General features: G+C 25.6%; 2 protein-coding genes and 1 long non-coding RNA gene across 5 annotated transcripts; 2 read left to right on the forward strand and 1 right to left on the reverse strand.

Annotated features, from left to right (window-relative positions):
- The first annotated feature begins 10,904 nt into the window (after positions 1–10,904).
- Positions 10,905–21,754, forward strand: LOC100863108 (synaptic vesicle glycoprotein 2B). 3 transcript variants are annotated; one of them, XR_001112385.3, is made up of 11 exons: positions 10,905–11,525; positions 13,220–13,276; positions 14,678–14,839; positions 16,415–16,577; positions 17,146–17,267; positions 17,656–17,894; positions 18,398–18,618; positions 18,921–19,138; positions 19,528–19,687; positions 20,555–20,705; positions 21,268–21,754. XR_001112385.3 is itself a non-coding variant. In XM_012488859.3 (11 exons), exons 1-11 carry the CDS (start codon positions 11,522–11,524, stop codon positions 21,321–21,323), a joined length of 1,530 nt encoding a protein of 509 aa, XP_012344313.1. In that variant the 5' UTR covers positions 10,905–11,521; the 3' UTR covers positions 21,324–21,754. The 3 variants fall into 3 exon arrangements, 1 of the variants encoding a protein (XP_012344313.1); XM_012488859.3 differs by having other exon boundaries at positions 20,578–20,705; XR_015295187.1 differs by having other exon boundaries at positions 11,319–11,525; positions 19,528–19,812; positions 20,578–20,705.
- Positions 17,595–20,257, reverse strand: LOC147658485 (uncharacterized). The gene is made up of 2 exons (XR_015295192.1): positions 20,113–20,257; positions 17,595–17,975 (listed from the first exon to the last, which is right to left on the reverse strand). It is a non-coding gene; the product is annotated as an uncharacterized LOC147658485 (long non-coding RNA).
- Positions 21,736–23,983, forward strand: Yod1 (Yod1 deubiquitinase). The gene is made up of 3 exons (XM_003695334.4): positions 21,736–22,905; positions 22,974–23,290; positions 23,378–23,983. Exons 1-3 carry the CDS (start codon positions 22,509–22,511, stop codon positions 23,594–23,596), a joined length of 933 nt encoding a protein of 310 aa, XP_003695382.1. The 5' UTR covers positions 21,736–22,508; the 3' UTR covers positions 23,597–23,983.
- The last annotated feature ends 529 nt before the right edge of the window (positions 23,984–24,512 follow it).

Below are 24,512 nucleotides of genomic sequence, written 5' to 3' on the forward strand. Positions count from 1 at the left end.
ATTTTTATTGATAGAGATCAATCACAAAAGTAAATAATTGAATGACGAACAGATTAAATACAGACATAAGTCTGTTGAGAGGTTAACAAGCAACACGTGTGTCGAAATCATGTCTACTGACCCACAACACACTCCATCCTATCCAACACCTGAATCTAAATTAACTCGGTTCAAAAACGTATTATAACATAATTAGATGGCAAGTCGATCTAGGTGACAAGTAGAAACATAGATCGAGACGGTGTGCAAGTGTTCTGTGTAAGCGCGGCAATACTGTCGTGCTCTCGATTTAATTTAATCTACAGGATGTTAATATATTCGTGAGATATTTTTAAAGAATAGATTCCAAAAATTAAAATAAATACAAAAGTTAGTAATTAATCGATAATTTTGTAATTATCGATTAAAATTTATTTATTAATATACAAGCAATTGAAGTTTGTGTAGATGAAGCAAAATGAAAATAGAACAAGATTGTTTTGTCTTTGTTACACTATTGTTGCATTCTATTCTCATCTTGCTTCATGTAATGCTTAACTTAAATTGCTTATAATTTAATAAATAAGTTTCGAAATCGAGATTTTTGTATATTGACTTTTGTGTTAGTTTTAGCCTATAGAATTGATCCGAATGCTTCATGAATATATTAACACAGAAATTCTAGATTGACTCTTAGATCAATCGAAGAATCAGTTCTCTCTTTATTTTTCATTAGACAAATATATACGTAAACGAATGCACATATACATATACGCATATATAATATAGAAACAAAAGTTTAGAAATGTTTAAAAGTTTAATCTTCATAAATTATCACATTATATTATACATATTGTTAGATCATCGCTAAGTAATGCAGTTATCTTGGTATGTATATAGGTTGAAAAAATATTTGTAAAAATTTTTTAAATATTCCATTATCAAGAAGTTTTCAAAAAGAAACATATGAGTTAAGAAATTTTGATATATCATTTTTGCATAATTTAAAATACTTTCATTTAATTTGTGTTCCATATTTTACATTATTAGTAGTAATCATCACTAATAGTTATATTAGTTATATTAGTAAACATAAAATAAATATCTTATAAAATTAAATAATTAATATTATTTGTAATTCGACAATATCAATTGAGAATTATAATAAAATTATTATATTTCTTATAAATATAACATAAATATAACATAATATTCATATTGTAATGATAATTTAACAAAATTTAAATATTATTACTATATGTACACACATACACACTCGCGTATTCAAGAAATTTGGCTGGTGAATTAAATAGTCCTTCGCCGTGGCTTACATTCTAATTAAGGCGTCGCACGACATTTCGAGCAAAAAACTATGAACCATTCTGAATAATTCTTTTTTTTGTTTATTATTCCTTGTCTGTTTTTAATAATCGAATAAAATAAGTTAAGAGTATATATATATATATATCTATTAATTTACTAAACGAATACTGACAATGAAATTTATCTAGATCAGTGGTTCTCAATCTATGAATCATGACTTGTTTTCTAAGGCTGTTATTTTTAATTGATTTTTAATACGATTTTTATTCTAATATATCTAATTATATTATCATATTCAAGAGATTATCACTATGATTTTATTATTCATTAATTCAAAAATTTAAAATAATATTGCTATTTATTTCGTGCCAATAAAATTATTATTAATAGTTTAAATAATTCTCATCTTATAAAAGAATGTAAATTATTTAAATGTTAAAAAAAAAATCATAATTCAAAAATAATTGAAAAACACTGATTTAGATCGATTAGTCAAAACTCTATGAACAATCAAATTTACTTATAATCAATGAAAAATATGATTTATTTAAAATTTTTTCTTTTTTAACAAAATTATTATGTATTGATTTATCCATTTAAAATGATGTATTTATTATAGTTTAATGAATAGATATGGTTAGAATCATAATATTAATCAAAATTTCCTATCCTCATTTAAATTTCTTTATTCATGGCATAATTCAATGGCAATATCGTAGGCCAGTATACTATACTTTTAATATTAAGTTATTTTATTTATATATTAAATAATTAATTTGAATAGTTTGACTAAAAGTAAAAATTTTTTTTAATTTAAAATTTCAGATATATTTGAATTAAAAATATATTATATTTCGCATATATATGTATTTATAAACTATACATATATACATTTGTGTAGTTCATTGCCAGAATCGTTGAAATAGATAAATATAAAATTGTTGATTCTATACATAAATTGTGTAATACAGAAAAGTGATGACTAATACAAATGTCATTTTCTATTATGTATTATACAATTTAAGGTTATTCTACTTCGAAAAGAAGGATTATCATATATTTATAAAAATTTTTTTGAGTATTTGAATTATGCATTTGAATAATAAAACTTAGATATTTATGAAAAATAAAAATGATTTTTATGAGTCTTTTTTCTCAAATGAACAATTATGAAAAACACAATAATCGATATTTTCTATTTTAATCGAACATGACACATTATAAACACGGAAATTTCATACGATTCGAAATACACAATAGAAAACACTTTATAAAACACCTGTGTCAATCAATTATTACAATTAAAGAAATAACTTTTCCTTTCTTCTTGCCATTCGAAATGTACAATTATTTACGTCAAATCCTTGAAAATCCATAATATAAATATTATCAACAAATCTTACACTACAAAAACACTTTTCACGTATAATAAAGTTTCACAATTGCAATTTCCTTTCATTATAAAACACTTCTATCAATCCTCATTTTCAATCAGTGAAAATTTTGTGCGTGATTCTCATAACCTCAAAAAACAAACTTCACTAAAAATTCGCTCTATTTTCGTGGCTTATATTTTACGGCTACGTGTAAGCCTACTCAACATTGTTGACATTGAAACGAAGTATAAGCAGCGAATTGAAGCAGTTGGACTGCGGCCATTTTAACGGAAACGATTCTTTCATCTCGATTCACCCTACATCTCTACATTGCGATATATCGATCTTTTTCTTTCTCTTTTTCTCTTTTTTCTTTTTTTTTTTTTACACTTTTCCAACGACTAAATTCTTGTAAAAGTGATAGAATCAGACGATAGCAATTGATGATTATTATCACGGCGCATCGATGGCGGAAATATTAAGACGACGATCGAATATTTGGCGCGAATCCACCGATCGCGTGCCAACATAATACGCGCGCGCGTGTGCACGATATGCGAACTTAAGGAAAATTACAGGCTGTGCCTTGTCGATCCGCGATTTACACGCTTTAGTTTCGCTTTATGCCTGACAGAGTCTTCTACTATACGCCTCGTTCTTTCTTTTTATCACTTTCGTTCGAATATATTAAAAAAATCCTCCTTTTTTTTCTTACGAAGGAAGAAAAGTGATTGGTCGATCATATCGGTAAATTAATTTCGTTTGAGTTCGTGTGAGTTTGATTTAATATGTGTTTCAATATATTGGAAGAATTTTATTTTTGATTGATTGAAAGTTTAAGAAAGTGGTGTAAATGAAAGTTTTTCTGAGATTTTTGTTAAAATAATAGAAACTGTGTAAAATATGTATTTACATTGAAAATTTGATCGATGATATTTGTTGTGAATTTGTAAATTTTTCAATCTGTTTTTGATCATTGTTGGTGATTGATTTTATTTGGCTTGTGCTTTATTTTAAGCAAGTTTGTTTGAAATTCGGTGAGAAAGTAATAGTAAATATACGTTTTTATATTTTATTATGTTATATATAGATTTTAAATTTGTTAGAATTTAAATTATTTAGATATCTAAATGTTTTATACAAATTAAATTTTGTATATATTTTTTGTATGAACAAAGATTTTGACATTTTGTATTATTTTTAAATATTCTTAATAATTTTGACAAGAATTCTGTGTATATGATTTAACTATTAATTTAAGTTATTAATAATAAAATAATTTATAAAATAACTTAAAAAATTAAATAATGGATCATATGAATGAATTATTTTATCTCTATGAAACGAAGTTAGATTCTTGATTTAAAAGGTATTTTCCAAATATTCCACGATAATAAGATAATAATTTGATGAAAACATTTTCATGAATGAAAATATTTATGAAAAAAATGTTAATAACAACAAGTCAATCGTATTTTATAAATTTCACAAAAATCACAAAATCATAATAACTCTATAATTTAATGTTTGAATTAATTTTAATAACATGACAACAATATTGTGCACGTGTCTCATAAAGCAGATATCGAAAACGCCATCCTGATTATATAACATTTAATTCTTGGCCAATAAATCCGAGTAAAATAGCGACAGTTTTCATTCATTTGTTCATTGGTAACGATAATCGGGATCAAATCTGACGTTTAATATTAATTTGAATTAAATATCGGATATTGTCGGATTATTACGAAAAAAAATTATCATTTTAGGATAAAAAGCTATGAATAATAACAACAAATTAAAGGAGATTTTATTAGGATATTTCGTTGTATCAACGTATATAAAATAAAAATTGTCTTTCATTTTGATACTTTTTGTTTTGTGATTTTAAATATTTTTAAATATTTTAAATATTTTTATTTAATAAAAATATAATTATTAATCAATAATTTTTACTAGAAATTTATTTTTTAGTATCTTTTCTCCTTTTTTTTTTATAATATAAGAAAATTTGTTGTTCACTAATATTTTTATATCATTTTTTTCTTCGAAATTATAAAAGAAATAATAACGCGTAGAAATTTGTAAAAATTTTATTACATCGCAAATTTAATTTTTGTTCTTTTATTTTCTTCTAACGTGTTTAGGAAAACATTTTGAAACTTGGATCGTTTGATTAGATTTTCATTACTTGAAATAAATAGAATATCGTAATTTTGATCGATTTATTTTTTTTTCCTCTTTTTTTTTTTTTTTTTTTTTTACATGTAATACGGAGTAATACGAAGTAATTAGAGAATAATTCGTAATCATCAATCAATGATTCCAATATCGTCGAAGCAAGATATAAAAAAATAACAAACAAATAATTATTCATTCATTGTCGTTCAACTAATATCTTGATTATTTTTGATCATTCCACGAATTTCCACGAATTGAGAATTTCATAAAAATAGCAACAAACATGACAAAGTCATTCCTCAGCCAACGACCTTCTGAAATATATGTTTCGATCATTAGAGATATTCGATTTGGATAACAAAACCAAGATAAATCACTCCAAAATATGAAGATTTTATCGCCATAATTCTTTCTGTCACAATAACAATAATAATAATCTCCATCTAAAATATAAAATTAATCCCTCAAATTCGTCAAAGTGTAACGAATCTTGTTGAAAAAAAAAAAGAAAAACAAATAGAATATTTTCTAAAAAAAAAAAAATTGACGCACGTTTTATTAAAATCGATGATATTGTACATAAGACGATAATATTGCTTCTTTAATTTATTTATAGTTTATAGTCCTGCTATTTTTTTTCACGATTTTTTACAACATATCAACGATGATTAGTGATAAGTCTGGTGATACTGTTTTGTTTGCACGCTAGTTAAACTGAATTAATTTTCTTATGTGTTTCTGGGAAATGCATACAATATCGAGGCTTAATTAGTTCTTAACTTTTAACTTTTTCGAAGGTTATTTAAATAATTGACGGAAAGTAATTCGAATTAATTCGAATTCTTGGAACGTATACGATCTACACTCAAATCAGTTTCGAGCGGTAATTTCTGAAATAAGTCTAAAATAAATTAAGTAGAAAATAGTTCAGGTCAAGTTAGGTTAGATTAAGTTCAAGCGCGTATAAATTTAAAATTGATCAAATTAAGATAGCTCGTTTAAATGAGTTAAAAATCATTTCGATCGTGTATAAAGTAGAATTTATGTTGAGAAGCTGAGTTAAATTATATTGATCCAAATATCAAGTTATAAATTGAATCTGATTGAATTGATCTGAGTCGCATCGTTAAATTAAATCGATTTCGATTAAAATTGTTATACTGAGTTGTCGAAATTAAATGTAATAAATTTGAAATAAGGTAATCGAATTAAATTATGATCTATGGGATCAAATTAAGTCAGATTCGTATTGGAAATTAAACCGTATTTGGAAATAAATTTTTTAATATATTTATAAGCACCATCACTTAATCTTTTAATCAAAGTTTCTCCTTCTTAAATACCAGGTAAAAATCCAAGATTATTTCTTAATTAGCCTAATCTCGAGCTTCATCAACACTGAACATCTATTTGTAATTCCAATTCTAATTCAATTTGTTTACACGTCAATCTCCATACCTAATCTATATTATCTATATTATTTTATAGATAACTGGTTTATAGACACATTTGATAAAACTTTCTAGATCGTTCATTCAGAGTTAGATCACGAAACTTTTCGTTGTTATTCGATTCTATTCATTTGATAAGCGTGTTTACGTCTAATTAATTTGATGAGACGGGTTTACGCCTCGACTGATTTTTATCTTTCACATCAAACAATTATCACGTCTAGGTCAATTGGACTTAAAATAATATGATATACGACTAAATATTTTTCTTCTCTTTGCCAATGATGTTGCATATTTAACTTTATTGTTCTCTTTGTTTCTCTTTCTCTTGAAATCAAAGAATAACAGTTTCACTTGTATTTTATTAAATTTCCTTTTCGAACATTTTTAATTATTGGAGGATAAAGTTCATGTAATAAAATAACAAATAGTATACACGATACAAAATTAAAAATGGGCAATATTGTTCGATGTTATAATCATTTCTTTTCGACGAAATTATAAATATCCAAAATTTTGGATTGAGAAATAGAATAATCTTCTTCAATATTATTAATACTATAAATTGATTCTTGATAAATTATTTGACAAAACATTTTATTTCTAAACTTATAAACAGATTGAAATGAGAATAAACGATAAGTACATCTTTGTCACTACTGTTATTGATTTAATTTAATAAAATTCACTGTATAGAAAGAAAGAAATACTCAGGATATGTACTGTGTTCATAAAATTCAATTTTTAATTTTCTTTTCAATTCTTATCGAAAGAAATATTTTAGTAAAATTATAAGTATATACTTAATAACGTTGTAAATTCACGTGGTGAACATTGAAAATTTTTTTCAAACGATACAAATTAGGCTTGAATATAAAAAATCCAATTTACTCAAAGAACATAAAAAGATATAATTCACAAAGAATAGATAATATAATAATTAACAAACGTTATTAACAAAGAGCTTTATAATTATCTTAATTACGATAATTACATTTAAATAATGATATTTACATTAAAAATTACTTACTAATAACTCTTAAGTGTTTCGAGACAATAAAAGAATTTATACCACTTAAAAAAATAAAAATAATTTATTTGTATATCGGTTATATATATATTCTTATCGATGAATTTATTACGCGTCAAACGTGCGATCAACATGGATTCCCTCTCCACTTCCGCTCGTGTTTTCGCGCCAAAATTACGATTAATCATTATTACACTCGAATAGATATTTTGACCTAAATACAAATTTAATAATTTTCTTTTGTGTTCTTTTTATTAGATTAAAATTCTTTTACTAGATTAAAATTCCATCGAGCTTTTTTTCAATATGTTGTTTCATGTTTCGTTTGTTTTTAATCTGTAAAAATTAAATAAATAAATTTTATCGAACATCGTGTCGAGTTTTTCGACTTTGTAACAAAATTAAAAAAAGACGATTTGTAAAATCAATATTTTGTGGAATAATATTTATCTAAGATATTATTGCTTGTACTTGTATTTATTTACATAAGTCAATGATTATTACGTTATGATATAATGATTTTTAGTTATTTTAATTTAAATTTATTTTATTCCATTAACATATTAATGTTAAGAATATCCTAATGATTTTTTCTTCCTCTTCTTATTCAATTCAAAGATAGTATTAATCGTGACGTTAAAATTAGTATTAAAATAAATACTGCGTTAATGGAACTTCAAATGACCTTGATCTCCATACGTACATTTTCAAGGTCATCCTCTTAAACGATTTCCAGAAGGATGTAACCGTTGCTTGTTGACAAGTAAAACGTACCATTTTGGCATTGAATAGGTTAACTGTGAATCAAAGATTAGATTGCCAAGGTCACCTTTCTGATCTTCACAAAAAATTTAATCGTCGTTCCTTGTTTTTTAAAAAGTTGATTGACAATTAAATATTTTGAAAAATATTCACTCTTGCTAATTTTTTAATTTTTCTTTTATATATTCAAAAGGAGTGGAGGATTATGAAATTAAGAAAGAGAAGTCGTAATTGAAAGAATATTGGAAAAACAGAATAATCCTTTTAAATGGAAGATAATCGAAAAATCTTGTTTAAGAAACATATGAAAAATTAATAGGCATGATCGACATTTCCTTTTGAATATGTACCAAATATTGTAAATATCAAGTAAACAATCGCAATAAAAGAGTTATTCATTTCTAGAAGATTAAATTGTAATATTACAGAATAAATTGCAGATAGAGTTTCCAAGTATGATATATGTACAATGTATTACGCGACAAACATGTTACCTCACTTAACGGAATCTCATGTAAACATTCTGTTGCGATACTCATTATTTGGACACGGTGCATACAGTCCTGAAAATGTTGCTTTACTATCGTAAATACAGTTGAAGAGCGCATTGTCAGCTTCGTTTCACGTGTCGAAATCTCTAGAAGTTACACAGTGGATAATCAAAGTGATACCAAGAAATCAAGACAATTTAAAAGAAAAGAAAAATCTCGTTCTTACGATTCACGTTATTATCTCGATAATTTTATGGATAAAAAAGTAAGTAAGTAAGTTTCGACTTACGTATATACCTGGAATAGATATCAGAAATTAACTAAGAAAAATCGAAAAGAACTTTTAGGAAACTTTTGGATTAGGAAAAGATATTTTTAATATTATTATGAAAATTTGTGAATATTTCATGTTGACACGAGGATTTCTCAAACAATTTGATTACTCTGTTGGCTTCATCAGCAAATCATCTTTAAGATTTGCAGATTTCCTGATTGTCCAAAATGAGATACGCATAAATTATAATTATTACAACTATATATCGCAAGAAGGATCGTAAGAAATGAAAATAGATCGAGATACAAAGAGATGGAAGCAATTAGGTTATAAATGAAATGTTAAATCATTAAAGAGAACATTATAGAAGCAGTTTAGATCTTGGCCTTCAAAAGTTATTTGTAAGATAGATTGCATAAAGTGCATTTGACATCGTGCGATCTGAATTTCGAGTAAACTTTGTAGATAATTCTAAAACACATATTTAAATCATATTTTCTTAAAAATTCTTGAAATTTTTAAAATTTAATTACGTCTATTGGAACCGTATATGATTATAAAACATACAAAAACGTGTTCTTATATATAATAATTGCACAAGAATTCTAATGAGGATTCTAAATGACCATCTTACGTTTAATATCTCCAATTAGAAAATATTTCCTGAACATTGAACATTGTAAATAAGTGAATTCATTATCGATAAAAATTCGTTTATTTTCCATATACGAATAAACGAGTAAATAAATTCGATAGTAAAAGTCGTTACAAAAATTAATTTAATCAACATTGTTCCAATAAATTGAATAAAATTTTACAATGTTTCGATGGTATGTTTCGAGAGCAAACAATTCTTCTAGAAATATCTTTGTCATTAAAATGAGTCACGATAATGTTTCGTCTAAGAAAAATTAATTCCAAATAAAAAAAAAAAAAAAAAGAAACGATAGTTTTGTGAAATTTGAGAAAATTCTTGAGAAATTATATTATATATAGCAGGTCGGAGAATATAACGGAGAAACTGTTTTCAGTTTCGGATAAATGTGTCGTTGATATCGGTGCATAATGAAACAAGCATCGGTAAACCAGCGTATTTTAATCAAAGTAATCTAAAGCAATTAGAAATCCCGTGATACCTGCTGTTTTAACTGCGTTATCGAGTTTAGATCGTATCGTGACAGGGCCAATTGCAAAACACATCTTAACACGTATGATTTACTCACACTTGTACCATACGTGCATAAAACCTCTATCTACGAGAATTTGTAATAATGTCTTTCTCTTTCTTCTTTTCTTTTTTTCTTAATAATCCGAAATGTTTATTTTAAAACCAACTACGGAGAAAGAAAGGAAAAATTCAATTATTCGTTTGAAATTTGGATAAGAATAAATTTAAAATGACTTTCGTTTTAAGTAGTTTTTTTTTTTTTTAAACTTTTTAAAACGCTTATCACAATTGTTAAAAATTTTATCCTATATTTTCGAATCAAAATGTGTTTATCGTCAAATGTGTATAATAACAGGATAATTAAGAAGACATTAAAGAAAATTTAAATATTAACACGTAATGACAAAGATAACAATAATAACATGGACTCGTTTTTCTTCATTTTTCCTCGTTTCTAGATCAAATGCTTTGCCTTTCGATACTTTATGTATTTAAAAAAAAAAAATATTTGGCAAGGAGAAGATAAATACGATTGATACTCTTATAGTAGTAACAGTACAAAAAAAATTCCATACAAGATCAACAAATTTCCTCTTATACAAAATTCCATACAAAATTTAATCGCGTCTCATCTTCAATTTTATCTTCACTCATCTACATCCTTTCTGAATCCCTCATAAATGCACAAAAATACACACATCGCACGAAACAATGAATAATAATATCTCATCATCTGACCGTCCGCTATAATGAGGCAGGTAAGAAAGAAAGAGGAAGACAGAGGAAGACTTATATCTTATCTACAGCTAGGAGAACAACCAACCACCGAAAAGAGAGGAGATATATGTCGAGGCGACAATCAATTTTTTAATCAGTCGCTCGTTCTCCACAGAGCATCGTGTTCGACTTGATTAACTCGAGAAAAAAATTCGTGACATCGTTATTATCGAACATTATTATTATTCCAGATACGATTCACCGACCGGAATAATAGAATTGTCGTCGAGGAAGAAGTTAACTTTGAAAGGGAGAGAATCTCAAAAAAAAAAAAAAAAAAAAGAAAGAAAAAGAAGAAACCCCTCCAGTCAGAATTCAAGGAATCCAAAATCGATTAAGCTCGACGTAATCGAACGAGATATCGTCTCGAGATCGAATAACAGGGGGTGAAGAAGAAGAAGAAGAAGAAGAAGAAGAAGAGGAAGGAGGAGGATTTCGCGAAGGAACAAGGATCCCTCGGTGGAAAATCATCGTCGATATTCGCTCGGGCGATAAAGACGGCGATCAAATACCACCGAGTGTTCACCAATGAACGTAGCGTACGGTGGTTGCAGACGAGGACAAAACCGTGGAACACGCACGAGGAACAGACAGTGCTGCGTTTTGGCGACCGGGGTCCTCCAGATTCCCGGATTCTCACCACCGACACCACCTGACTTCATCACCTCTCGAGAGACCGACGTAGATCTTCACAACGTAATCGTCAATCATGGGTAGGTTCGAGCTTTCGAGGTCGTCTTGAGTATAGGATTTGGTCATGATGATGACGATATATGTTAATATAACGGAGGATTCGAATTTTGGAGAAATGCAAAGTATAGAAAAAATGAAGCTTGTTTTTTAAGTTATTGGCGATTGAAGTTTGCGTTGGAGGAAGCGAGATGCAGATAGATTCTGTCTCCGGTGCCGTACTTTATTTTTGTTACGCTTCATCTAGTGTGAACTTGGATCGCTTGTAAGTTGATAAACAAGGTTTGAACGATATTTTTGTACGGAGTTTTGAATTCGTTTTGGATACAACGTGTTAACATCTTGCACATTACGATACACATAATGATAATTATAACGGTTGAATTTAATAATTCTTTTATTTAATTTATGTATCGATTGAATTTATTTATTATTTTCTAAATTGCAGTGTTGCGTATGTCCATTGATTTCTCTACAAAAATTTTTTAGAAATTACTTTTTATTCTTTTTAATAATTGTTGATAATTATTGATACAATATTTCTAGAAATTCTATTATAATAATTAGTATTATAATATTAACATAGTAATTTATATTATTTTTTTAATTCATTAATATGTATTTACAATACACCGTTTTCTTATTATTGATAGTACTATTAATATTATTTTGTTATTGTCACTGTTTTGTTATTGATATCATCATTACTAATGAATATCTTGATTATGTTATTAATATAAAATTATTCAATTCTTTACATATACATATATGCACACGATATCAAAAGACGAATAGTTTTTGAACTTTATATAGATTTAAAATTATGATATTTTTATGTACGAACGTTTAAAATAGTCAGAGTTATAAAACAACAAGAGAATTTCCTATTTTATTTTTCTGGATTTCTTATTTAACAATTTCCAATTAGATTAAATGTGTATTCATACAACATTTTTCTTTCTTACAAATAATATAGATAACATTACACAAATAAATACTAACAATAAGTAAAAGTTAAAGTACAAATGAATATTAACATTGGCAGAAAATATCGTTTTTCCAGTTTTGTTCAATATAACATATAAATTCAACATTGCAATGAAGAAAACTATGTAAAATAATTTTTTAAATTTTAATTTTTCAAGCATTTCCTTTCATCATTGAACATGCGATATAATAATAAAAATTTTAATATAATATATAGTAATAACAATTACAATTTGTATAAATATATTAACAACACATCATTGAAACAATTTTCCAATTATAACAAATCAATAAATAAATATACATATTAAACAAATATATCATAAATCGTAATTTTAATATTGACTTATTATTCCATATATCGGAATCGTTAACAATTCATCAAAAAAAGAAAAAAAAAAAAAAAAACAATAATTCTCCATAATTTATGTATTTCAATCGAAAAATTCCATGAACAAATAATCACATTACATAATGATTCATAATTATCGTATCATCACTAATAATTCACATGACTACTTCATCATTTAGCAAATTTAATAATGTTAATAATAAGAAAAATATCGCACGATTATTCGATTATTTATTTAATGTCAAAAATTCTATTTATTCATTGATAATAATAACACATTAATATATTATCTCTCCTTTAAAAAATAGAAAAAAAAAAAAAAAAAAAAAGATGAAAATCCATATTCGATATGCTAATAAATCTTATTCTCTTCGACAGGGCTCGACTTCTTGGCAGACGGAGGTGCCGATTTCGAGCATGCAATCACCGTAACAGGTAAATTTATAATTTCTTTAACTGATTAAATAGAAGATACGAGATATTAGATTTATCGAGAAAGTTGTTGAAAATTTTATCGGGATAAGAAAAAGAAAGAAAAGAAAAAAAAATTGATCGATCACACGTTTACAAAAATAATTCTTCTTTACATGATTTCTTCGACAATTTTTCTATTTCGGAATGCTGATTGATCATATCGTCGTATCGTACGATTTGTGAGAAGAGATTTTTATCTTGATTTCAATTAATTTAGTGCAAATTAATTAAGAATATATTACATTTATTTCTATATTTTCGTTCAATCAAGATGATTATACTTTAATTATAATCATTTAGAATATTAAAGGATGATTCAAACTATATTTTTCCAATCCAATAAATGAAGTTCAGACAAATGGAATTTTACTGGGCACATCAATTTCAACCAAGTTTCAACAGTTCTTCTTCTTTAAAATTAGTTTAATCACGATCGTATGAAATTGTACGAATATTTGAATAATAAGATCATAAAACACGAATCATAGATATAAAACACTGAAGATCAAGAACAGTGTTTTATTTACAATGCTTTCTTATCGAGCACAAAATTCGCATATTTTACTCGGATATGCTGACTCATTCCATGATTACGTATTTAATTCTGATCTAAATATCTTATACTACGATGAATATTAATTACTATTTTTAATCGGAGCGAAAGTATATATAAAATATTTCTGCCAATTAAAAAAATTAGAAATTAATGCATTTTATGTCAATATCATCTGATTTGAAGATCAGAAGAAAGAAAATTTCAAAGCATAAATTAATCAAAAATTACATTTGTACATCTTAAAAAAATATACTTCCATAATTAAATAAATGGAAAAATTTATAAAATTCTTGGAAAAATAATCTTGGAAAAATAAATACTTTAATGGATTAAAATTATCGAATTCAAAATTGTATCATATACTGATCAAATTGGATAGGAATCTTTTAAAAAGCGTTATCATTGAACCTAATGCCAAAAAAATCTAATCTCGTCCGTCTAAATTTAGAAACTATTCAACTATTCAACTATTTCAATCCAGACTGATGTATAAACATAATTTTAAAATTATTCAAGTTGAGAAGAAAAATTGTAAATTTGTCGAGACAGGGGGAGCAAATAACACGATTTTATCTTTTCTACGCGATGAATGCAATTCGTTTGTGATGAAATAAAAAAAAAAAAAAATTTGCAACGAATAATTGTTGACTCTCGAAAGATTTGATGAAGGCTTACAACATGAATCAAATATCAAATAATTTCTTAATTACTAGCACTTATAAATCTTTTCTCTCTTATTTACTTCGAAATGATTCTTGAAAAGATCGCGTTAAATATTTAACGAATCGTATTTTTCTCACGTCAAGGATTCGGCAAATTTCATTATATGCTGTTGACGATCTGCGGATTAATTTACATGGATACAGCCATCGGGGTCACGATACTCTCCTTCGTGTTACCGGCAGCGCAATGCGACTTGGAAATGGATTCCACCGCGAAAGGGTGGTTAACAGCATCGCCAATGTTGGGTGAGTATTTAATAGAATTATTGAATTGGGATCACTTATCTGAAAAAAGGTAACTAGTTAAAAATTTCGAATAAAAAAAAATTACTTGAATAACTATTATAATTGATCTGCTATATTCTATAATCTCTGTTTGTCAGTTATCTACAGTTATTCAGATGCTTTGATTGATAAATTATTGAAACAATTTATCGAAGTAATTTTATTCTTAATTTTAACTATTAAAATTTTGCTCATTTCTGGTTGGATGGAAAATTATGCAGGATATTTAAGAATATGGGAATATACATATCGATTTATTGAAGTCTCTTCAACTAATTTCAAACAACATTTTCCTTTATAAAAACTCTTGTCACGGCTTTGTTAACGTTTATTAATGAAAAACATTAATCACGAAGCGCACAAATTAATGGCGCCATGACAATAATGATGGATATGTACCATCAGAGTAATGTCGGGACAGATTTATGACAGGATCTATTATGATATTGCTATTTTGGAGGCTAATCTATTTTTCGGAATTTTTACTTACCTGAATTTCGAATGACCAATTAATTAGCGGTAATTATAGTTTCAGAGTCATGAATCATTTTCTGAGATTCAATAGTGCCATAAATTTTAAATTTGGTGAAATGTTTTGCTGATAATGATCTTCGAAAATTTGCAGGGTCAATATTCACGTACATTAGAACTTTGTTTTCCTCCTCTTGACGATTTACTGTTATTTCTTATTTCACTTAACTATCGAATTTCAACCAATTCAAGTTATTTTTGATATTTGACTTCTAGATATTAAATATAATTTATAAAAAATTAAAATAATCAAATTTGAAAAGGAATAAAATTTTCTAAAAATTTTATTTTTTATTTGGAATAATTTTTTAACTTTTCTGAAAAATTCAAATGTCCAATTTCGATTTTTTTAAAGATCTTTTAATCGATTGATGTTTCAAGAAAATTAGAAATTTAAATATAATGATTAATTTAAAATTTTAAATAATTATATTAAATAATTAAAAAAAAATCTTTTAACAGTTAGACAGTTTTTTGATTCTTTTCTATATATATTTTTTAATTAATCCTTAGTAATTTTTTAATTTTATTTTTTATATTTATCAATAATAATTAATTTTTTATTCTTCTTTTAAAAAAAGATGTTTTATTATTTAAAATAAAATTGTCGATTAGGTTTAATATAACAACGATGAGTCATTAAAAGGAAAGATCTTTTCGTGAATGAAAGTGTCTGACTCATGTCGCACTTTTCTACTTGAATCTTTATCGCTGATGCTTTGCACATCGAAAACACATTATTTAACGAAGAAATACAAATATCTCTGTTACACGAAACTTTTATTAATGAATCATTGAATTTCTTTAAAAAATTTCTCTAAAAAAATTGAATATTTAAAAAAGTGAAAATAGTAAAATTTACAATTTTGGAAAAATCAATTTTGGATGAAATTGAATTAAAAAAAAAAATCCTACTTTTTAAACGCATTAAAAATTTCTGAAAGTTTGAAAATTTATATTGTCATTATTATATTGTTATTTATTTAATTATTTATTCGTTTACAGGAATGGTAGTTGGTTCCTATATATGGGGATGCCTGGCTGATATCAAAGGAAGAAAAATCGTATTAATCGCCACTTTATTAATGGACGGCATTGTAGGTGTCGTTTCCTCTTTTGTCCAATATTTTTGGATTTTTCTAGTGTTCCGTTTCTTTAATGGGTTCGCGTAAGTATTGTGATTAAATATTTTCCATCTCTTTTTATTATTTTTTATATTTGTACAATCAGTGATAAAAACTTTTCATAAAAGTTACAAATTATGTATTATTATCATTAAGAATTATTAAAAATTCTGTTTTTTAATAAAATTTTATAAATATGTAAAGCATAATGGATATATATGGAACAATTATACAATTTCTTTTTTTAACGAATTGTCACTTCCAGGGATAATTGAATGGAGATCAAGCCAATTTAATTTAAAGTTTTGGTTGCTTAAGCTTATTACTTTATTAAAAAAAAAAATATTCTCCAATAAATTTTATTCGAAATATGAAAAAATATTAAAACTTTAAAAAAAAAAAATTATTTTATATATAACTCATTATGTTATACATAAGCATAAATTTTCATTAAAATTAGAATTTTCGGATTAGGTTATTACTAGGAATTATTAAGAATTTTCTTCTTCTTTGTTATTAACTATATCATATAATTTTCATTTTTTATTTTACTTCAGACATCTTTTTTATTTTTCTTTTCGTTTTATTTCTATTTTTATTTTATACATACAGCGTTACGGGAGCTATGGGAATTTGTTTTCCGTATTTAGGGGAATTTCAGCCGACAAAATATCGTGAAAAATGTCTTTGTTGGATGGAAATGTTCTGGACAGTAGGTGTCATACTATTACCACGTAAGTTTTATTATTTTACGATTTAAAAATATTTACTTTTTAGTCAACTATATTTTCACACTCATGCTAAAATGATAAAAGAGAAATTTTAAACTCTTGATACTTTGATATTTGTCAAGATACTATTAACATGACATTGAAATTATCAGACTGCTACTTCCTTTCTTGAGATATTAAAAAATAATAATAATAAATATATAAAAAAAATATAAAATATAATACTGAAATAAAATTAAATTAATTTCTTACATTATCAACTTCAATATTCAAATAAACGCGCATAAATTAAATTAATATTCAGATTTAAAACATGATTAAAATGTACGCTTTCTCAAATTCAATTTACTTATTTATTTATTTATTTATTTATTTTTTCTCGTTTATCCAGTGATCGCATGGCTGATCATACCGATGAACTTCATGTACCTTACGGACACGTTTTACTTTAAGTCATGGAATCTCTTCGTAGCGCTGTGCGCTCTACCCTCGTTGATGTTAGGCCTGTGGCTGTTCGCATTCCCGGAGAGCCCGAAATTTCTTCTCGAATGTGGCGAAACCGACGCAGCACTCGAAGTATTTAAATGGATCTATTCGCAGAACACTGGGGAGGATCCTGACTCTTATCCGGTAATTTAAAATTCATATCCTATATATATTCAGAATATTGATACATTCATGGAACAACTTTGGAGGATCGAGTCTAGAGATCTATAACAAAAGTTGGTATACAAAAATGTTGATTGTGAGATTTATTTATTGAAGTAATTCACTTAATCGATATTTTTGCAATTTTTCGTTTCAGTCTTTAGAATCAACTTTTCAAAAATATTCTATAGGAATGAATATATGAGTGATTCAGAATAATGATCATGTAACTTCTTATTATTAATTTTTTAAAAATTATATGATTAATATAATTATTTATTATATTTATTTATTTTATATGAAGATAATTTATAATTATTTTACAAAAATGTAATCTTATTATTGATAAATTTTAGTAATAAAAGTAGTAAGTGTATGTTAACAAATATGATTGGAAATATATCACTATTATTTTAATATATATATTAATATAATTTAAAAAATAATCACAATTATTCGTTTTATTTTTTTATTTTTTTCTTCAGGTAAAGTCGTTGCAAGAGAAAAACAAAGACAAGAGCATGAGATCGTTAAAACTACACAAAAGAAAGGATTTAAAGGTTCTCTTGAAAGAAGTAAAAGATCTAACAACTGCTCTCTGTAAGAAACCGTATCTTAAAAATACGCTACTCGCTTGTGGCATTCAGTTTGGCCTCACCAGTAGTTACTATACCCTTATGGTTTGGTTCCCAGAATTATTCACTAGGTTTGGTTCTCAGAATTATTCATTATTATCATATTTATCTGCAGTATTTTTCTCAAAAAAAAAAAAAAAAACAAGAAAAAAGAAAAGTGAAAATAAAAAGTACTATAAATATTTCTCAAGATACAATTCACAATACTTAAAAAAAGTATTATACATTAAAAAAAGTAGATTGTATTTTGATAAGAGAAGTTTGAATTTTCTTTTGAAAATAAAATTTCGTCAATATCAATTCAAATATTAATTCCTCTTTAAATAAGATAAAATTATTAAAAATAATAAATAATTTTGTTTGATAATTATAGATTCGAACAATTTGAACACGAAAATCCCAATAAAACCACATCGGTTTGCATAGTATCTGCTCTGTCCAATAATGGAACTCAAATCGACACTTATGGATGTGATACCATAATAGCGCCTTCCGTTTATCTTCACACGGTTTACATAGGACTCGCCTGTATTCCTGGTTCCATCATTTTACCGATTTTCGTGCACAAACTTGGCGCTAAATTCTTTTTGAGTATGTATATCATAATATATATTGACACAATATATAATTTAAATTATAATGTGGACGTTCAGTGAATATTATTATAATAAATCATTTCTTTTTTAAACTTTTTATAATCGAGTACAATTTTAAAATGACTTTCTTTTGAACATTACATACATTACATAACCTAAAAATAAATATTTGAAAATACATCAATGGATTTTTTCAGAATCTTTATCAAAATGTAAATAAAAAGATACATCAAACATGAAAACATAAAAAATCCTAATATGCTATTTGATAGACAAAAAAAAAAAAAATTAAAATTAAGAAATCATAAAAAAGATAATCATTGCAAAATTAATGTTACACTAAAATTCTATTTTATATAAATTAACTATATATATAAATTTCAGTTATGTCACTGTTAGTTTCCGGAGCGGTTACGATTGCCTTCTATTATGTCGTTAATTCGACACAAAATTTAATATTATCCTGCGTGTTCGAGGCTCTGACGTCTCTCGGTATCTCACTGGTTTATTGCGTAATCGTCGACATGTTCCCGACGAATCTCAGGTAAGCAAATCATTCAGAACATCGTCTGATTTATTTATTAGGGAAACAAACAAACACCACCTTCAAAAAGATTTACAGCCATTTCTGTGACTAATTACTTGATGACAACCGAGGACAAAACAATGGTATAACAGTAAACGATGTATTTGCACGAATTTTAATCTTATAATTTCACAGTTTATTTAATTGCATCGTTACGTCAGTTTGTTGCGATGCATAAAATAAGATATCAATAATTAATATATTATACCATCGAATAGATTGTAAAATGAAAAAAATTTATTTCATAGAAATTGCTTCTTTTATGATAAGATAGATATAATCAATAATTTAAAAAAATGTATGTGGAAAAAATTATTTCTGTTTGATAATATCATAGAAATTAATATCGATCGTATATTTACATAAGGAAAGTGTATACATACATGCGTAGTTTCATATATTACTGAAATTCTCCATAAAAAAGACAAATCGAAAATGAAGAATAAAATTTTAAAAATATATCAAGTATACGATATTTCATTTACAATTTTTTCTCAATCAATTTACATTTTCGCATGCAATTTTTAACGTTATAAATTTTTGTTTGATATTTTTTTCGATTATTTTTTCTTCCATCTAAATTTTATTTTATAAAAAATTCTAAATAAATTTAAATTTATAAAGAATTCAAAAAATTAAAATATTTATTGAATTATGATAAAATAACGAAATTTTATTTAAACAAATTTTATTCTTTATATTAAATTTATTTCTTTATAAAAAATCATAACCTCTTCGATAATACATGTATGTATGCAGATCATATACATATATTTATATTTGAAGAAATAGTTTAGTTTTTTATTTTATCAATGTTTCTTTCAGAAAACAAATTATTTAATTTTTAGAGTAATGGCTGCGGCTTTATCTCTCACCATGGGTCGATTAGGCGCATTAGTCGGTAATTTAGTGTTCGGCTACCTAATTGATTTAGCCTGTGTGATTCCTATAATTTTATTCGCAGCATTTTTATTCGGTAAGTTATTCGTTTAAATATTTGAGTTATTCTTATTCAAAAAAAATATATTAAAATATTAACGATAACTATTACATTAATTATATTAATTAAATTATATGCTAAATATTAAACTGCATATATTTTATGTTATATATGTATATATATATATTTGTATATTAAATATAGTACTGTATATTATAAATATATATGTACTATAGTATAATATATATATTATATACATTATATAATATAGTATCCAAAATTTAGATACCGAAAATTTGCAATTAACCAGTCATCAATTTTCATTAATTGATTAATATTTATAAAAAAATTGATTAATTGATTAATAAAAACGATTTATGATAAGATCTGCTTGCAAATAGAAAAAAACTATTAACAATCAGCATAGCAGCTGGTGATCACATTGTTATTATTTTTCTTTTGATATATATATTATAAACGAACGTCATTAATATTATGATATTAATAAAGTTTTAATGAAAAAAAGAATTATTATTTTAAAATATTCTCTATATCAATATTAAACATATCAATTGATTTGTTAATATTTTTTTTTCAGTATGTGGATTTATGTCTTTCTTGTTGCCGAAAACAGGAAAAGAAACTCTCGAGTAATTGAAATACGACTCGTCTCCTGAAGAAAATCGAGTGATAAAAATATTTCCAGAAGTGGAAGAACAATCAATCGCATTGACAAAAATTGTCTTAACGTTTGAATTACATTTTTACCAAAACTAACAATGTATTTATTATGATAATAATGATCGAAGGAAATGTTTCGATTTCAACGAATGTTTCGATTCTTATAAGATTATGAAAGATATTCAACAAAAAAAGTATATTTTTATTTTAACAGCACATAGATTCATGTAAATATGTAATATTTATTTTACGAATGTTTTACATATTATTTTAAAGAAGATTAAATAATATGATCATAAATTAAATAAAATAATGTACAGACGCGATTAAATTTTAAATTGCGCGCCAAAATAAGTTTGATAAAATATTTTATTTACAAATATATGTCAAAAAATACTATTTAATCTTTATAATATATTTATTTAAAAATACCTGCATTCCTAAACTTAAACCTACTAACATCATTTTAGAACATATTTAATTAATTTTGAGGTTAAAGTTATTAATTTCGGAATTAATGTTATTAATCGCAATATTATACGAAAAATGCTATTAATAATTTTTTTTCTATAAATTTAATATGAAATTTATCATGTAGTATAATAATATAAAAAATTTTTAAAGAAAAAAACCATAAAAAAAATTTTTTAAATTGAATTTTAAATTCAAATTAAAATAATATATTTAATACCATAATTTATGGACATTTATTAAATTATATTATTTAATTAGTTAATATAGTAATATAGTAATTTTAATTATAACACTAGAAATGAATGTTCACATCAATAACATAACCTATCCTGTATTGCTAAACGTCTAGATTATAAGTTAAAGAAAGATGAAACATGGCAACGTAACGGCAAGAAAATATCTAAAAGTGCTCATTATAACCAACAAGCGATAACGTTCGGTAGTGAAAATTACAGCATTTGGTTGTGTTAAGTGCAACGATGAATCGCAAAAGATAGTCGATATTGATAAAAAAAAGTAGACATATATGTATATTGCAAATGATCAACACCGTGTTCCGTCCAATGATATAATTTTCCTTGAAATCAAGGAAAATCTTGTGGCGCTGTTTCAACAGCTGATCAACTGGTACAATCTCCAAGCAAAATTCTTGTTTGCAGTTAGCTAGGTGATTCGCGATAAACGATGGCCGAATATGTATTGAGAGTTAAAACGAAATCAGGTCAAAAGGTCGTGAATGGATTACTCCCGCAGGATAAACTTGGCAAATTACGATCAAAACTTGTTGAAATAACAGGAATACCAGCAGAGGCACTTCACGTTCTTGGTGGTTTTCCACCGAGGCCAATTAATCTGAATGACGAAACAAATTCGCTTGAAGTGTCCGGCATAATTTCAGGGGATACCTTGATTGTTGAAGAAAAACCGCCACTTTATAATGGGAAACAGAAATCAGAAGAAATCGGACGAACACACATCGTTGACGAGAAAAATTTCACGAATACACCTGGTGTATTAATGAAAAAGGTCGTACCTGCAGATAATTCTTGCTTATTTACCAGCGTTGGTTATGTACTCAATGGTATACAATATAAATTGTATAAATTTATTCATATAAAAATTACAATATATTTATAAGTATATTTTCAGGTAAAGTGGATCCTAGCTGTTCAAATTTTATGAGAGAGATTATAGCAAATGCAGTAGCATCTGATCCTGAAGAGTATTCAGAAGCTTTTTTGGGCCAACCAAATCCTGAATATTGTAAATGGATTTTGAAACCAGAATCATGGGGTGGAGCTATAGAATTGTCAATATTATCTAAATTTTATGGATTAGAAATAGCAGTAATTGATAGTATTAATGCTATAATCAATAGATTTGGAGAAGATCAACATTATCCTCAAAGAGTTTTTCTAATATTTGATGGTATTCATTATGATCCTTTGTATTTAGAACCACTTGATGTGAGTAAAATTTTTTATATATTTTTAAAATATGATATAAAATATAATTTTTTCTTTTATTACATTTTTTTCTATTCACACTTACAGGGTAGTAGCATTCAAACAATCTTTCCTACTGAAGATGAGAAAATATTATTTGAAGCAGCTGAACTTGCAAAAGAAGTAAAATCTAGTCGTCAATTTACAGACATTCAAAAGTTTATGTTAATATGTAATGATTGTAAAATCAGATTAAATGGTCATATGGAAGCTCGGCAACATGCCAAGGAAACAGGTCATATGAATTTTGGAGAAGTAGCTGTGTAGTAACTAAATTAATTCAATAATTATCAATCATTTTTGAGTGGACTGCTATTGAGAATCCTAAATTCAAGTCTCAAGCAGAATTTTCTACCTAAATGAGGCTTGTAAGATTAGCTATTTAATATTAATACTTTGTTATTAATGTAAGATGTATGCAGTGCACTGTGAGGATTGTTTAGATATGTAATTTACACAGATTTTTAATTTTGTCTAAAGATCGATATTTCTAAATACCAAAATTTATATAATAACTTTCATCACAATATAAACAGTTGTAAATTATTATACCCAAACACATTTTATCCCCAATAAGTATATTTTTATGTTTATTTTATTGGAAGGTTTATTTGAATTTTAAATAAAAATGAAATTCTACATATTTTATTTTAATTTGAGCAAATTGGATTATCTATTTCAACAGAAAAGAAATTATTTATTTTTATATGAACAATATTTAATTATGTATTACACAATATTAATTATTTTTACATGAAAAATAGAATATTTTCGGAAATTTATTAATAAAAACAATATGTTAAATATATTCTTTGGTAAAATTAAGAGTCTGTGATACTTGATTAAATTTGCCTAAACGGAATTCATTACCTTATTGGCAGTAAATGTGTTCCATACCATATACATAAACATAAATATAATATATAATATATATATATATATATATTATATAAAAATAAATATTATATATATATATATATTATATATAAATAAATAATAAATAAATCATAAAGTTAATTATGAAGCAAAATAAAGTTTCAATTAGTTTTGTTTTCAATGGCAGATCACTTTAGTACTGTTAATAGTGAATTTTATATGATATGTTTGATATGATTTAAATTACTACTCTCAGGAGAAAAAATGAATCACTGTTAATAACTAAATAATTTCACATTTTTATTAA

The sequence above is a fragment of the Apis florea genome, unplaced genomic scaffold, assembly GCF_048593485.1.
Source record: "Apis florea isolate Af1SG1 unplaced genomic scaffold, ASM4859348v1 contig_2203_pilon, whole genome shotgun sequence".
NCBI classification, from domain to species: domain Eukaryota; kingdom Metazoa; phylum Arthropoda; class Insecta; order Hymenoptera; family Apidae; genus Apis; species Apis florea.